Below are 17,045 nucleotides of genomic sequence, written 5' to 3' on the forward strand. Positions count from 1 at the left end.
AGCAATGGTGTAAAATCTTTTTTTTTTTTTTGCTTTTTTTGCTTTTTAGTCCCTATCACTCACTCCCCCTCTCTCTTTCTCTCATTTGCTAATATTATCATTCATATGCTAATATTACTACTGCATCCCACTTAGCATTCAGAAGTCAAGTCGTTCCTCTGTATGAAAATGTCAGTGTTTTTGTTCCTTCTTTATCCCCACGCTGATGATTCACCACGTTTTGTTGAGGCTCAGAGGATCGGGCGAAGCAGATGCACCCCTCTTTTATTAAATGTACCAGAGTGCTCATTCACATGCATCAGCTTCCTTTTTATTTGTGTTGGAAAAGGACGAACGTCACGAGGAATCGCTGAATTCCCGTAATTTAGCTGTCGTGTTGCACGCCAAAGACAATGGCACACTGACTTTGATGAGATCTTTGAAAGAAAGAAAAGTGCCACAGAAAAATCAGACAAACACTACAACGTGCCTGTCTTACTTGATTAAAACGCTTCACAGTTAAAATTTTGAGTACATTATCGAGGTTTTTTTAAATTATTATTATTATTATTATTATTATTATTATTATTATTATTATTATTATGTCATTTGTCACATTGGTCAAATGCTTATTACATAATGGAGAATTTTCTCAAATACAATTCCATTATTTCTTACTAATGTTCAGTTAAGGGTAAACAGTTGAGGGAAAAAGTGTGTATAGGTGAGAGATGGTTTTAAAATGGTCAAAAAGTTTCTTAAAAATAATGACTTAATATAACCACAGCAAGTTTGATTTCGTATTAGATTTGCCACACAGTTGCACCTGCGATACTGACAGCATTTAAATAGAGATACCCCTGTGGGGCATGTGCTTTATAGGGGCACATTTAAGAATCATAATCCAAGTTCATATCATGGGTCGCAGCACAGGCACGCAAAGATAAACGAGAATAATCCATAATCAGAAAAACAGAGGAAAAGGCACAGATCTAAACCAGGAAAATTCAGAACAAGAGAATAACCAGAAGCACAGAAAACAAGACTTGAACATATTGACAAAACTGCAGAGTAAGCCTGGGCAGAAATATACTGGCATAACAGGGTACAAGCAGTCAAGCTAATCAGAAATAAACACAGAACAGGTGAACACAATCAGGCAACAAGAAGAATGATGCAAACGAGGAAACCATGAGAGCTGCGATACCTATGGACAGCACATACACTCTATTACACTATATGGCCAAAAGTATGTGGACCCAAATGAGGGTCTTCAATTTATGCCTTTGAACATGCAAATTAGCATGTTATTTGGGATCTTTGTAATTTAGGTGAATTAATTAGTTGGTGAATTAATTGTGTCTTCTTAATTTTGTCTCATGGATATTCATGAAAGCACTCTTGACCTGAAACTTGAAGAATTAATAATATTTAACACTGAGGTCTGCGTTAATGGAGGCAAATGTTAGCTATTGACTAGTTACTAGTGTGTTAGGGTTTCTATTTTAATGCAATACATGGCACCACAACAATCTGGGCCACATTGTCGAATGAATGAAATTTGACATAGTTAACCATAAAAATGATTTTGTTCTTAGCCATTATGCTGGTCTTGTACGATCGACACAGTGAGAAACACTCGCACTTGTATTGGTTTAACCTCCGGGGCAGTAGAAACTCAGCAAGCAAGATTTTGTACGAGTGATTGAAAGGTTACATGTTTGCAACTCTCAGAGAGCCACTGTTGGGCCATTCACTAAAAATAACTTGAGTTTAGTGTCCATAAGGTACAAGCAATGCAAATGTGCCCTCAAAGGTACACCAGGAATTCCTACGGTCAAATTCTATGCAGTTTAAATGAGTTAAACTACATTCACTGGAGAGTGCTTTCATGAATTTTAAATCATTATGTGTTCTTTGTTAAATAAGAGCACTTTTTTTAGTCGTTTATTATTAGCCTTAGATTATGTGGAGCATCCACTTGTGGAAATTGTTACTATAGAAGCAAATGTAAATCTGCGATCTGAAGTACAGCTGTCATTAATGTCAGAGCTGCCGTCATAGGAAATGAACCAACACCTTCTGACCAATCCGGTTCAAGAATTCAATAGCACTGTGGTATATTTAGCCAATGCTCTCAACCTGTGAGCTCTGCTCTTGCACTCATAAACTGATTTGAATGAAAGCATGTCTAATGTTAAAAGGCTAACAGTGATGCCCTCAGTCCTTCAACCCCCTCCATCTAGAATGAATACTTTCCACTTTAAAAAATCATTCTCTGACTGTATTATTAGGAGCTATTTTTGTTCTTAATCTCAATCCAATTGAGAACAGCAAACTGCAATCCGGCGCTTTTCACTCAGGCGCACGGTACGGAATTGTGATGGGAACAATTTTTCATTGCAAGACAGACAGACAGAGAGAGAGAGAGAGAGAGAGAGAGAGAGAGGGAGAGAGTGAAGGAGAGAGAGAGAGATGTTGGAACAGGTAAACTCAGGGCTGTAAATTGGCCAGTGTGACAGTGGGGTGCTGGATTTAGTGTGGTGGCGCTGGAATTAAGTTTTGGGAGGTGGCGCAGATTAAAATATTAAATCAAGGCCATCTGTCCAATCTGATCAACGTCTTTTTTGCAACTCTTCATAACTCTGGCTGCGTCACTGCAGAGCTGTGTGTGTGTGAGAGAGTTTGTGTGTGTGTGTGTGTGTGTGAGAGAGAGAGAGAGACGATGTCTAAAGATGACACAAAGGCAATGAATTGTGGGTTTAATTGTTTCATTATTATAGTCTAAACCTTTTCAGTTCACTAATTTTTCATCTACTACTAAACTCTAAAAAAAAATAAAATAAAATAAAAAAAACCTGAAACTATTCATTTTCATCAAATCTCAGAAAAGTAAGTAAAAAGTAAAGTAAAAAAGTAAATCCAAATTAACACTGAATTTGTCTTGCTTGGTCTATAATGTCAAATTTTAATTACTTTTTCCTCAGAAGGTTTGTTGATAGAAATAGCTGTGTGTGTGTGTGTGTGTGTGTGTGTGTGTGTGTGTGTGTGTAGGAGATAGATAGGCTTAAACCATTCACAGGAAGCTGCCTGCTTGTGTAATATATACAGTGTATTGAGGGACCTCATCACTGTGTAACTCAAACACCCAGACACACACACATACACTCGTGCACACACACACACACACACACACAAACAGATTATAGCAACTCACCAATTCACTGCAGCTGTCTGAGAAGAAATATTCACTTTGTCGAACAAGGGGAACGAACACACACACACACACACACGCGCGCACACACAAGTGAGAGAGAGAAAGAGAGAGTGAGAGAAAGAAAGAGAGAGAGAGAGAGAGCAATTTAGGTTGCTGTAATAAGGCATGGAACGTACAGCAGAGTTACTGTGTTATCTTTCCCACTTCACTCTCTCTCTCTCTCCTTCTTTATCTTACTCTCTCTCTCTCTCTCACTCGTCCTCTTCTGCTGCAGAACATTTAACAAGAACCTGTCAGCATTTACCTTTTTTTCCCCCTCTGAATTGTTTTTCGATTTTTTGCTCAGCGAGGCACTTTCTGCTCTGCGTCTTAACATAACACAGTAAAATGAACCCTAATGCCAAATCCAGTCTTATTCAATAAGCAATACAACACTTGGGGTGTGCTGTTATAGTAAAAGAATCAATAACGCGGTGGTGTCATGTGGCCCGGCGTGAAGCAGAGTCACTATCACCAGCCCAAAGTTGATTATTTTCCTATGACAGCATGTCCTGAAGTGTTTATTCCTCTGATGCCACAGTCAAGGATTAGAATCTTTTATTAATTACAAAATGACACATCATACGTTTTTATAGTGACTTTTAATGTGATCAAGTTGACTCCCTGTTATCACTTACTATAAAAATTTGCACCAATAATTGTGTGTGTGTGTGTGTGTGTGTGTGTGTGTTGTGTGTAGGTGCTGCCACGTCAGACCTGTGGCTTATTCACACACACCATCTTCTACAAGGAATATCCTGGAGGTTCAAAAGAGCTGGACAAGAGCATCAAAGGAGGAGAGCTTTTCCTGACTGTCCTACTGAACCCTGTGAGTCCACACACACACACACACACACACACACACATACACACACACACACACACACACAGTATGATGCAATAAAGCTTTTCCATCAGTGTTGCAAGAAGACAGGGTTGAAAAACAACAGTGGATCACAAAATATTCAAAACAAAACACATAAATCATGAAAACACAACAGATGAGAAGACTTCAGAAACACAACTGTGACTGCGTAGCGGCTAAGAATAGGTGATGGTGGGCAGAGATGGTGGGCGGGGCCATGGTGTGGCATTGGTCGCTTTCACCAATCACAACATGTTTTTGTAGTTTTTTTTGGAGGTGGAGTCCAGCTAACCAGCAGGTGTACTAGTTGGTGTGTAACGGTGTCCAAAGTGAAGTAAAGTTACTGTTACAATCTCAAAGTTGATTATTTTCCAATAACAGCACGTCCAAAAGTGTTTCACTACTATTTATACCACAGCAATTTGCCAATGAGTACAATTTTTTATTTATTAAAGAATGACATGTGGTACATTTTACCCATTTATAGTTACGTTCAATGTAGTTCCTGTTATCACTTACGTTGTAGCAGCTATAAACACTCGTTCTCTCACCAGCCTCTCTTTTTTCTCTTTCTCGACATTAAAAAATAGGTGCAAACTCCTTCCTAGAAATGTTTAATAAACGTCTCCTTACAGAAAACATCACCATACGCACCACTTACGCATTTTTTAATCAGTTCAATTGGCGCATCCGCCATACAGGTCAATGTGTAAGTTGTTACTAAGTAATTACTCAGTAATTACTAAGTGATTGTAAAGGTGGACGGAGACTGCGTGGAGCCAGGGTGTGGAAGTCTTTGGAGCTTTTTAGAGTCCAGCTCTCCAGCTAGTTTTGTGCTAGTCGTGGGAATATAATGTGTCAGCATGCATTGAGCTTATCTGAATAAGCATGTCATCACTCCCGCTGTTGTCTCATGACAAGAAGAGAGAAACTAAGTGGAGATGAGTGAATAGTGTGAGAGACAGGAATAAAGTCGAGCGATTTTTTTTTTTCGTCCCCCTCTCGGCGATGTCCTGCCGCGCCACTCAGGCTCCAGCGCTAAACTTAGCATCAGTCTGCCGGTGCCAGAACCAGCTGTGTGTCTCTTATTAAATTACACATCTACAAATATTAATAAACATCATCACAGTGGGAGCTCTCATCTGTCTCTCTCTCTCTCTCTCTTTTCTTCCCTCTCTCTCTCTCTCTCTCTCTCTATCTTGCTCACTTCTCCCCCCAAACACCCCCCCCCCCCCCCCCCCCCACACCCACCCTTCACCCCATGTCCTTTTTAAGCCTTCATTTCACTCGCTTTGCTCCCTCTTTCACTCTCGTTCTCTCTCTGGGGTGCATGTCAGTGTTTTTATAGATTAATTTTCCCAGCATGCTCTTTTTCTCCCATCATGCATTCCTGGGCTCCCCCGCTGCGACTCTGCGCACTCGAATCAGCCGCAACATAAAAAACATGAGCCTAGCTGTGTGTGTATATATGTGTGTGTGTGTGTGTGAGAGAGAGAGAGAGAGAGAGAGAAAGAGAGAGAGAGACAGACAAAGCACAGAACATACAGTATATAGCGCTAAGTTGTTTGGTCATATTGATTGTATTTATATGATTTTTCATCAATTCAAATAAATTTACACCCATTACAGATTTCCAGCTGTTTACACACATCCTACACTCTCCATTTACTTGCTTGTTACATGTGGACTGAAGCAAATATATGCGTTACCATGACAACAAGAAGTGTATACGTTGAGTCTTGTTAGTGTAACTAAGTAATTAACAATTTTAGGATAGCAGAACGTTATCTAGAGAATCTATGAGATCTACGTAGATCTAAGAAGAATAAGATCTAAGAGATCTATGTAGATCTAAGAAGAATAATAGGTTATAAGATGGTCTGAGAGCTTTGGTGCACTTTTCTGGCCACAACCTTTAGAATTTGGAAGGTTGCACTCCGATTGGCTCTCCGCACTTCCATGAGCTAGTTTTCAGAGGGAGTACAAACTTTTGAACGCAGTGACACAATGCTCCTTGAATGCACATAGATCCTGAAGAAGCCACACTCACTGGCTAGCTAGCTCACATTGATTTTTTGTACGTTCCCGTTAAAGGTGCATCCAGTGAAATAGGCGTCTTCCTTTTCGCCTTTTCACCTGACGAGCTACAAGTTATATTCATGGAAAATGTATCGTTGGCCATGTCCGCTGATGAAGTCACTACCTCTACTGTAGTAACCGTTTCAGTTGGACTGCTGTTCGAAATGGAATTTTACATGAAGAACACAGACGAGGGCAGTGATACAAACAGTGAAACGTCCCAGTGTGGCTATACTAAATATAAGCTTTTTTTGGAACGCTGCTCGACCAATCAAGTTAGTGGACTGGAACTAACTGTTGTATAATTGATCTATTAGTCAGATTATTAACTGGCCATTAGGCTGCATGTTAACGGAGCTAATGTGAGCTCAGCACTGTGAATTAGAGGGTCAAGAGAGAGAGAGAGAGAAAGAAAGAAAGAAAGAAAGACATCTACACTGTCAGTCAATACTTTTAAAACCCTATATTTTAACCATTGTTGTTCATTATCCTTTTTTTTTTTTGAAAATCGGAAAGGAAAGGAATTGGTATAAATATATCAAGAATAGTTATTATTACATGTTTAATGAATTGAGAAATGTTAAAGGCCAAAATCTCTTTATCGCTCTAATTGGGGACTTTATTTCCCACATATTTGTGTTATACAATTACTCTTAGCGCTATCTCTGAGTCTTTTATCTATAGGCTTAACGGCTTTACGCTCCAAGTGCTCCTGCCGTTAATAAAGCATTCATTCGGAGTCCCATTAGGCTCTCAGAGCAAGCCGTTCTAATAAGTTCCACGTACATGAACTTTCCTTATTTAACTGCTCTTCTGTAGCATTTTTGTTTGGTCTGTAGTGATAACAGGGTCATATACACAGTTGGCGACTTTAATCCAATATCTGCACAAGGAAAGTTCCTCATATTCAGAGTCGGGTTACGCACAGGCTTAAGTCGAATGTCTGCGTGAGGCATTTCGATTGTGCGAATCACCTGCGTGTAGTTCATGCCTCTGTGGTTGGTCGATCATTCTTGAGGAGAAGCCTTTGAGACCGAGTTTTTCAACAGCGTCTAGACGAGTACCTTTAAACACATGCACATGGCTTTAGCCTGAAACAATTGAGGAATAGAAAATGAAATGCAGACTGAAGAAAGAAACGTTTTGCTCTACAATATATGAATGAGAAGACATTCATATATTTGAGATCAAAATGTTGAGAGCAAACGTTGAAATAAACATCTAATGTCCTGTGTCATGCCAATATATTGCTGCATGTTTATATAATCACTGCAAATTTAGCTTAATTTAGCCAAACGGCATCTACACTCATTGTTAGGAAGGTAATAAAATAGCACTTGATCCAGCATGTTCGTTTCTTTCGAATTGTGTTTATTTCTTTATATCACGCTCTGACAGTGTGTGTTATCATTAAGTGCGTTGTTCTCATTCACGCTGTCTGAGACCCAAAGTCACACAGTGTTTTCATCTTTACTAACGAGCACTGCTATTTTTACCGATCTTCTTTCCGCTTTCATAAATCTTCCACTTTTGAGTGGTTTCGATCTGCAAAGAGTCTGAGTTGCTAAGGGTGAGGGCTTGATGTCAGTTCTGCGCTCTCCTAATGGTGGCTGTTACACACAGCATGTGTGTGATTCGACTCAACAATTAGTCTTTTGTGTTGGAGCTGATGTGTTAGTGCAAGCTGAAGAAGAAATCCCCAGGAACCACTGGTGCTTCCTGTTTTTATATATATATATATATATATAATATAATACAATACTAAAATTATAAAACTTATTATTGTCATACAGAGATAATTAAATAAATATTAGGATATCATGATTAATATTGTTTTAGTTGTGGAAATAAATAAAATCAACCATTTTGGCTTGAATCATGATAGGCATTATTATATAATATATTATAATTTAATCAAAAATATATCAGAATTTGTTTAATAAATGTAATTTAATGAATTAAGTACATTTGTTCCAGCTTGTTCTTTCTGTTTTGTTTGTTGTAAAGAACCGTAGTTTTACTAGACTTTACTTTGATTTATTTGGATTAATGAGCTCTGGCATTGGGAAGTCCCATTGGTGGGGCATCACAGGTCACACTCCACCCACCACCACATTAACAATTACTCACTGATTGGCTTCCACGTTAGGCAGCCAGCCAATCAATACCAGTCTTCTCCCTCAGGCTGGAAGTCCTCCGAGTCAACCATTAGTCAAGTGTGCAAACTGCAGAGAGAGAGAAAGACAAAGAAAGAGTTGGAAAGACAGAGAGACAGCGAGAGAGAAACGGAGAAAGAGATCAGAGGTTCTTGTTGTAGTAATGATGATGATGATGATGATGATGTTCCTCACGATCACCATCATCATCTTCATCATGTGGTGGTGATGGTGATGATGATGATGATGTTCATCACGATCATGATGGTGATGGTGGTGATAGTGAGAATAATCACAATGATGATGAGGATGATGATCAAAGATGATGATGGTGGCAACGATGATGAGGATAATGACGATAAACGATTAGGATGATGATGGTAGTGATGATGATGGTGGTTGTGATGATGAGGATGAGGATCATCATGGTGGTGATGATGATAATGGTGATGGTGACAGCGATCACAATGATGATGATGATGAGGATGATGGTGGCGGCAGTGATCACAATGATGAGGATGAGGATCATGATGATGGTGGTGATGATGATAATGGTGATGGTGCTGATGATGGTGGTGGTCATGCTGCTGCCGCTGATGATGATGATGATGATGATGATCATGATAATGACAACGATCATCACAATGATGATGCTGTTGATGACAATGGTAATGATCACAGTGATGATGATGATGATGATGATGATAATGGTGGTGATGCTGCTGCTGATGATAAAAATGAGGATGATGATGATAATGGTGGTGATGCTGCTGCTGATGATAATAAAATTGAAGATGATGATGGTGATGATGATGATGAAGATGATGATAATGATGATGATATGTACCTCCATGTGCCTTTCTCCCTTCTTTTGATAGTATTCAATCTTGACATTTACTTCTGCTCTGTTTTCATCTCCTTGGTCTTTTTTTCTTCTCTATTATTTTATTTCCTTTTCTCTTCTTCTCTTCAACATTTACACTTACATTCACAGTGTTTAGTAGATGCTCTTATCCAGAGTGACTTACACAAGTCCTTTGTAGTCTCTCTGTATCAAAAACACATCCTCATGCTACTTCCCTCTTTCAGGGACTGAGCGAATGAAGAGTACACTCTTCAACGCTCTCCTTTCGTCTCCTTTCCTCTTTTATAACTCACTTTCTTTTCAAGTGCAGATCAATTTAGTGTTCTTTTATGGCAGCTATAAATTGAAGTATTGATAAATTGTCAATAATTCATGCAATAAAAGGCGGAACATTAATGCAGGTAATGGAACGTCGGTCTGTTGTTGAAAGAGAAGTTGGTAAAGCCTTTAAAAGTGTTCGTAAAACTCCGGGTAGAGCCGTTCTGTTCTGCACACCCTCTGGGCTGTAAGGCAAACTCAATTTATTGGTCATTCATTATTGAGGTCTACCGACTGTGTGTGTGCGTGTGTGTGCGTGTGCGTGTGCGTGTGTGTGTGTGTGTGTGTGTGATACAGAGAGAGAGCTACAGTTGACAGAGTAATGTATTTTAAAAGAAGGCACAATGATGTAACGTATGAACATTTATATGAACTGCTGATTATAAAGATGGTTGGTTATAGAAATTGCTAGAATATTCTTTCCAATAACAGCACATTCCAAAGTGTTTTATTCCTTTTATACCACAGCAGTTTGCCCAATGATTACAATTTTTTTATATTTATTCAAGAATGACACAACCAACTTTTTTATAGTTTAGCATTTATAGTTACACAAACAAGTAGGTTCCTTGTATCACTTATTGAGAAGCTCTAAACAGTTGTTCCCTCACCAGCAACTCTTTTTTACTCTCTTGAAGTTAAAAACACAAAAAAATTGCCTTGTTATCAAGAAGTCCTCTGTCCTGATGACCTTCTCATAGAGGAAAAGGTAGAGTTAAAGTTACAGATTTATCTCTGGTACAAGGCTCTGGCACTGGAGACTCCTTCCAGAACCACTTTTTCATCTATTTATTATTAGGTTTATATTATGTGTCTTATGCATATAAGTCCCTGTGAATGAACAGTTTGTGATGGATTCGTGATAAAGTGGCTTGAAGTGGCCATGAAATCCATGTTTTAGTTTTAGTATGTTTTAGTCTTATCTCCGCCCCTGTCCTGTCATTGGTTTCTTGCTCTAATGTGTGCACCTGTTCTGTGTTAGTTCAGTGATTATTTTGTCTATAGACAAACATGGCTCGTTTGTTTGTTGTTATTGTGCTTTTGTTAGCTTTGCTTTCCAAGTTCTGTATATCTTTGTACTTTTGCGGTTTTAGATTTCTTGTTTCCCTTGTTTCGATAATGGAGAATTCCTATTTACGTCGTTCCTCCCTGTATTCTGACCTCCGCTATGGACAGCGATTACTGTTCATAGATTGCCCTTAACAAAAATATATGCCGAGCACCAGCACTTGCATCATGCTTCATTTATCCCGCAAGTCACTATAAACAGTTACTGTTGAAATGATACCATATTAGAATGAGTGCATTAATGCATAAACCCATTAATATAAGCCAGAGCTGCTTTTAAAGACAATTAATCAACGCCTTCTGACCAAACCATTTACAAATGAGAATTCAACAGCATTGTGGTATAAAATTATTTATACCACAGCGCATTTGATTTCTCGAATCTGATTGGTCAGATTTTTCTACTCCAAATGGTACAACTTTGTAATATTTAGATTAATATTCTCGTTCTAATGTTATTATGTTATTATGTTATTATGTTTCTATAGTAACAGCCCATACACAGGGACTTGTATGGTGGATGCTCCTCATAATCTAAGCCAAATAATAAATAGCCTTGTTTAAAAATGTGTTGTTGTTCAGCAAACAAGAACGACGTGGTGAAGTTTTTATCTAGGACATGCTTATGTAACATTGATGGAAGGAGTCTCTGGTGTCAGCAGTTTGTAACAGTCACAGCGCTTTGTAAATTTCCCAGAACGGGAGAGTGATCAGGACAGAGGAGTTTGCGATTTCTTGGCAAGCTGTGTTTCTTTGTCTTCTTAACTTCGAGAGAGAGGAAAAAAAAAACAGAGGCTGGTCAGGGAATGATTATTTGAACTGCCGTAACCTAAGCGATAACTTTTCTCGTAGACGTTCCATTACATTACATCGAACTATAAACAGTTAAAAAGCGCGTGTCGTTCATTAATGAATTAAAATGTGTAATTGTTGGACATTTGCTGTGGTATAAGTGGAATAACACACGCTAGACCGTGTTTTTATTTGAAAATTAAATTTCATTATGCTGGTATTGTAAGAGAAGCTCCTGACATTTTCTGTTGATGTCTAGGGATGAACAGAGAAGTGAGAATGATATCCAGAGTGAAAGACAGAAAATCGAATCAGGGTGAGGGAACGACACGAAGGAAGGGCAATCAGAAAAGTACAGATGGAACTAATAGAAATTGGGAAGTGGTGGGAATTGGTGTCGGATGATAAGGGGGCAGATTGAGAAACCGCATTATCCTGGTATGAGTTTATAGAAAAAAGGAATATAATGCTGGAGGACAAAATTTCCACCTGGACTCTGATGCTAAATGAAATGTTTGTGTGTGTGTGTGTGTGTGTGTGTGTTCAGTCTTACTAAGCCTGCTTAGCCAAATGGGAGCGCAGGAATGATACATGAGGAGGAGTGAAGAGGAAGAGACACCAAGCGCTGGATGAAAAATGAGTTCAAATCCGCCGTTTATTTAGCGAGCTTGTTAATGAACTGCGCCGTCTCGCTGACGATCGAGAAGGTTCTCGAATGAAGCAATCTGAACTTTTGAGCGTTTTTATCCGAGACGTTGTGTGCGTGCAAAAAAAAAGCACTCAAAGGCCAAAAGAGACGAAGAGTCAGTGCACATCACTCATTGTATTTGAGTGTGTGTATCAGAGTGTGACGCTCGATAACGCACCAGCGCTGAATGAACTCCTACTGAGTTTAATTGAATCTCTGTGGGAGCTAATTGAACACTGATGTTTTTATTGTGTGTGTGTTTGCTAGCTGGAGATGACTTTGTTGCGTAGATCAGGGATGCTTACGCACCCACTGCAGCTAGGGAATTAATGTAATACACAGGTGTGTGTGTGTGTGTGTGTGTGTGTGTGTATTTGTTAGTTAACCAAACTCTCATGTAAGGGGTGAACAACCAAATCTGCACTAATGGAGGGTCTCTGGCGTGTCTCTCTTATTCTTCCTCTGTGTGTGTGTGTGTGTGTGTGTGTGTGTATATATATATATACTGGTTAAATTTTCATGCCAGGTGAGTAATTTAAAATTCCGCCAGGCCCTGAACCTCCTCCAGAAGGAACATCTGTTTGGCCCTTAGATGTGTGTGTGTGTGTGTGCCTGTGTGTGCGTGCATGTGTGCGTGTGTGTGTTTGTGTGTGCGTGTGTGTGTAATAGCTGGTCCAAATTTAGCTGTAAAAACAGCGGCTTGTACTGGCACTCTCTTGTGTATTTGAGCCAGACAGGATAGATGCATTTGGACCTAAGATTCTCTCCCCCCTCCCCCCTCATCCTCTCTCTCTCTCTCTCTTTCTCTCTCTCTCTCTCTCTCTCTCTCTGTCTTCTCCCTGTGTTTTTTTTTCTCATTTTCTTTTTTTCTTTTGTTCAGATAAGCTCATTCGTTACCACTGTTCGTAATCATACTACTTCAGGCTCTGTGTGTGTGTGTGTGTGTGTGTGTGTGTGTGCGTGTGTATGTGACCGTGCTTGTTATTGATCGCTGGAAGCACCGTATAAATCATATCTCGATCAAACTCTTTATAGTAGAGATAAAAAAAATCTTATTGGTCAAGAAAATGCTGTTTTAGAGTTTATGGCTACATTTGGCAGTTTACAGCTGATACTTTGTTCTAGCTGACATCTTTTTAATAACAATGGTATGTGTGTGTGTGTGTGTGTGTGTGTGTTTGTGCTCGTGCACTGAAGATGAGTGTGGGCATGTCTAAGACGAAGTCTGCTTCTTTACTTATTGTGTGTAACGTGTGAGTTTCTTACCTATTAAACTTGCCTCATTGTATCTGCCCTGTTCATGGTTGCCTAGCAACCCATCAATCAATCAAACCGCCATCACTTTGCCAACCTGACTCCATGGTAACTAAAAAAAAAACGGACTAATTCAAGAAATGTTTGTTTCGTAGTGACAGAAAGCAGGAGAGGACCCTAATAAGTGAGAGTACAGAATACACATTTGACTATTTATACAAAATGTAAGGAATTATTGGACAATAATGAACGACAAAGTGGATTTTTTTCTTACAACAGCACATCTAGAAATGTTTTATTCCTCTTATTCCACAGCAATTTGCCAGCGATTATAATGTTAAATTTATTAATGAACGTCATTTGTTTTTACCGTTTATAGTTACGCTCCCCTCACTAGCCTTTCGTACAAGTCCACGTGAATGAGCTGTTACTATAGAAACGATAATGTATTAGAACAAGTGCATTAATATTACCTTATGACTTAATGACACCTTCTGACCAATCAGATTTGAGAATTCAACAGCACTGTGTTGAAATTAAAAATGAAGCATATTTTGTGTAATATTTAGCGAAATTCTCCTCACATTCTCCTCAAGTCTCTGTGGGGGATCCCAGGCCAAAAGAAAAAAAAAAAACAGATGTGGACCACCAAGATCCAACCAATCAGAACAATCAGGGATTTCTATTTATAGTACCTGTCAATCATGCTGCTTGTTAATTTAGACAGGTGTGGTTTGGGGGTGTGGCTTTGGAGGGGAATTTGTTTTGTTTGTGAGTTCCTAAACTGCTGATTACATCTTTAATTTCATTTTCATACATAAACATAGACACAGTACAATAAAAGAGGTAAAGTGTAAGTAATTTGTATCAAGCTAAACATGGATAAAGGTTTACTGCTGTGTGTGTTGTTGTTTTGTAAAGAGTGTTGTGGTGTTTTATACTTTCTCAGTAAGAGAAGTGGCTTCTTGTACTGGCTGGTGGCTGCAAATTAAACTAGGCCACTTATTCCCTTTCGCCCTCTCTACATTCACAACCTACTAAAGCAGCCAAGCATGGAGAGCCTGCGCTTCTCTTCTCTTCTCTTCTCGCTTCTGTCTGTCCTATCCTCTACTCTAATGCATTCTGAAAGCAAAGTTTAACATCCTGTAACGTTATTGACCAGACTTTGTTAATGTCAGTGCAGACTCTAGGATAGCAGCCCCCTTGGTAACGGTATTGATCGTGATCATAAAAGCCCTGAGAGCGAGGGAACGTCCCCCTGCGGTCCACATTGAAATTATAGCGAAGTCAGGCGCTGAGGGAGCACTTCCTTTCGGTTTTACATCATACCACACTGTGCTAAGATGAGGGCAGCCAGTGATTGAACGTTCTCTTGAGGGGTTTGCCGCTGCCCATAACTTGGCACTAAGACAATCTGAGCAAATTACCACATACTCGCTGAGCATAAAAGGACTGAATCCTTGAAAATACTCCTACAGAACGTGTGACGGTTATTGAAGGCTTTTTTTCTGGAATATAATTAAAGCATTCCAACAATGGCACACTTAAATCTCGCTGGCTAGTTTATGATGCTATATTGACGTATTTCTATGGCTTGAGTGCTTACAGACAAAAGCCAATCTCTGGGGTGCTAAATAGAGTCCGTGCATGCTGTTGTGGCCACCGGAAAGTCCTGCTGCTAGCTTCAAGTCGCTAATTGCTTTATACAAGATTTTAATACAGACGTCTGCATTTGTGGTTTGTCAGCTAAAAGGCAAGTTAGCATGGCATGAATGTGGGAACAGAGTATATCTCTTATAGTTCATCCATCCCAAATCCAAATATCTAACAATAACCAGCCAAATTCTCCAAATGTATTTTGTATCATTCCCAGACATGCTCTGAGTCAATCCCAATCTCCTCAATCTCTACTTCAAATGTGCCCTATCTCTCCTCAAATGTTATCTCTACTATTTCAACCCCTAATGTTCTCTCTAATATACTCTTACCTCTATAAATGTACTCTGATCTCTCCCTTATCTCAACAACAACTGTTCACATTTGTCTCTATCTCTCCCCAAATGTGAACCTTTTAGCCATGCGCTCATCATAGAGATGTCTGTGATGCTCCTTGATATGTTCCTAGAAGTTTGTGATTGTCACATTGCATCATGAGGTTAGCACCAGTGCTCAAGATGTCTTACACAGTACCTGCTTTTAATGAACGCTAGGTTTCCTGAGACCAAAATATTCCCACCCACAGGAGATGCTGGGGTTTTTTTTAGGCACCGGCCCGCCCACTTGACCCAGGCCTTCACTCGCTTGCTCAGATGGCGTGCACATTTTTTTGCTAACATCCACTGGCAATTGTTTGTGCGATGTTGTCATGTACAGCACACACAGTGATTTGTCACTCGGAATGGTCATCAATGGGCATGTGCTTGTTTCTTTTGGGTGGAAGTTCCCCTGGTAAAACTTGTTAAGATGTGATCAAATAGAGCCCATTTTTAGAAGCTAAGAACCCATAACTATCCAATGAATCCTTAAATAACCTTTTTATTCTAAGAGTGCCTGTATTAATTGGAAAACTGTGCAAATTATTAGTAATTATTTTCTTCTTAATAACAAGAACCTGTGAAGAATTCAAAATGTAAAGACAGCTAAACTGTCTTGTTACATGACACCAAGGTTTTCAATGGTTCTTTGGATAATTAAGGGTTCAAAGCATGCTAAAATGGTTTTATTTGGGAGCCTTTCTGACAGGGAAACATTTTGTTGTAGTTTTCTACACAGAACCTTTTTAGGTTTCCCCAGAGGGACAAATGAAGAACCTTCCTCAATTTTTAGCTTAACATTCACCAAATGTAACCTAACCCTTGCACACTATCCCTCACCAAATGTAATCTAACCATCTCCAAATGTCCCCTAACCTTTGCCAAATGTAGTCTCATCCTCGCCAAATATACCTTAACCCTCGGCAAAAGTAGCCTAATCCTCCCCAGATATACCTTAGCCCTCCCAAAATGTACCCTAACCCGTACCAAATGTAATTTAACCCTCCTCAAATGTAGTCTAACCTTTGTCAAATGTAGTCTATCTGTTCTCAAATGTAGCCCAACCCTTGTCAAATGTAGTATAACCCTCCTGAAATGTAGCCTAACCCTTGTCAAACGTAGTCTAACCCTCATCAAATGTAGTCTAACCCTCCTCAAATGTAGCCTAACCCTTGTCAAATGTAGTCTAGCCCTCCTGAAATATAGTCTAACCCTCCTCAAATGTAGCCCAACCCTCCTCAAATGTGGCCCAACCCTCACCAAATGAGGTCCAACCCTCACCAAATGAGGTCTAAACCTCCTCAAATGTAGCCTAACCTTTGCCAAGTGTACCCTAAACCTCCCCAGATCCCTTCCTTCACAAAATGTGACCTTGCCCTCCAAAAGTATTCCAGAGCCACACAAATCTAGTCTATTCCTACCCCAAATATACACTATTTCTTCCCAAATGCATGCTGTCTGAACTATATCAACTTTAAATGTTCGCTAATCCAAATGTACCCTGTCTCTACATCATTTTACCTCCATTCTTTCCCACATGTAGCCTGTCCCTCCTCAAACGCAAGCTTTCTGTACTGTCTCAAATCCAAACGTTCAAATCCTGTCTGTACCCTGGACCTGCCCTTATTCCAAATTTGTCATATCTCTACCACATATGTGTTCTATGTCAACTCCAAATGCACACTATCCTAA

At 39.4% G+C, this 17,045-nt stretch overlaps 1 protein-coding gene across 1 annotated transcript in view; it reads left to right on the plus strand.

Annotated features, from left to right (window-relative positions):
• ndst3 (N-deacetylase/N-sulfotransferase (heparan glucosaminyl) 3) overlaps positions 1–17,045 on the plus strand; it is a 71,109-nt gene that overhangs the window by 38,215 nt on the left and 15,849 nt on the right. The window contains exon 6 of the mRNA XM_026942902.3: positions 3,936–4,064. Within this exon, the coding sequence (XP_026798703.1) occupies positions 3,936–4,064 (129 nt within the window). The remainder of the gene's footprint in view (positions 1–3,935; positions 4,065–17,045) is intronic.

The sequence above is a fragment of the Pangasianodon hypophthalmus genome, chromosome 28 (assembly GCF_027358585.1).
Source record: "Pangasianodon hypophthalmus isolate fPanHyp1 chromosome 28, fPanHyp1.pri, whole genome shotgun sequence".
Lineage (NCBI taxonomy): Eukaryota > Metazoa > Chordata > Actinopteri > Siluriformes > Pangasiidae > Pangasianodon > Pangasianodon hypophthalmus.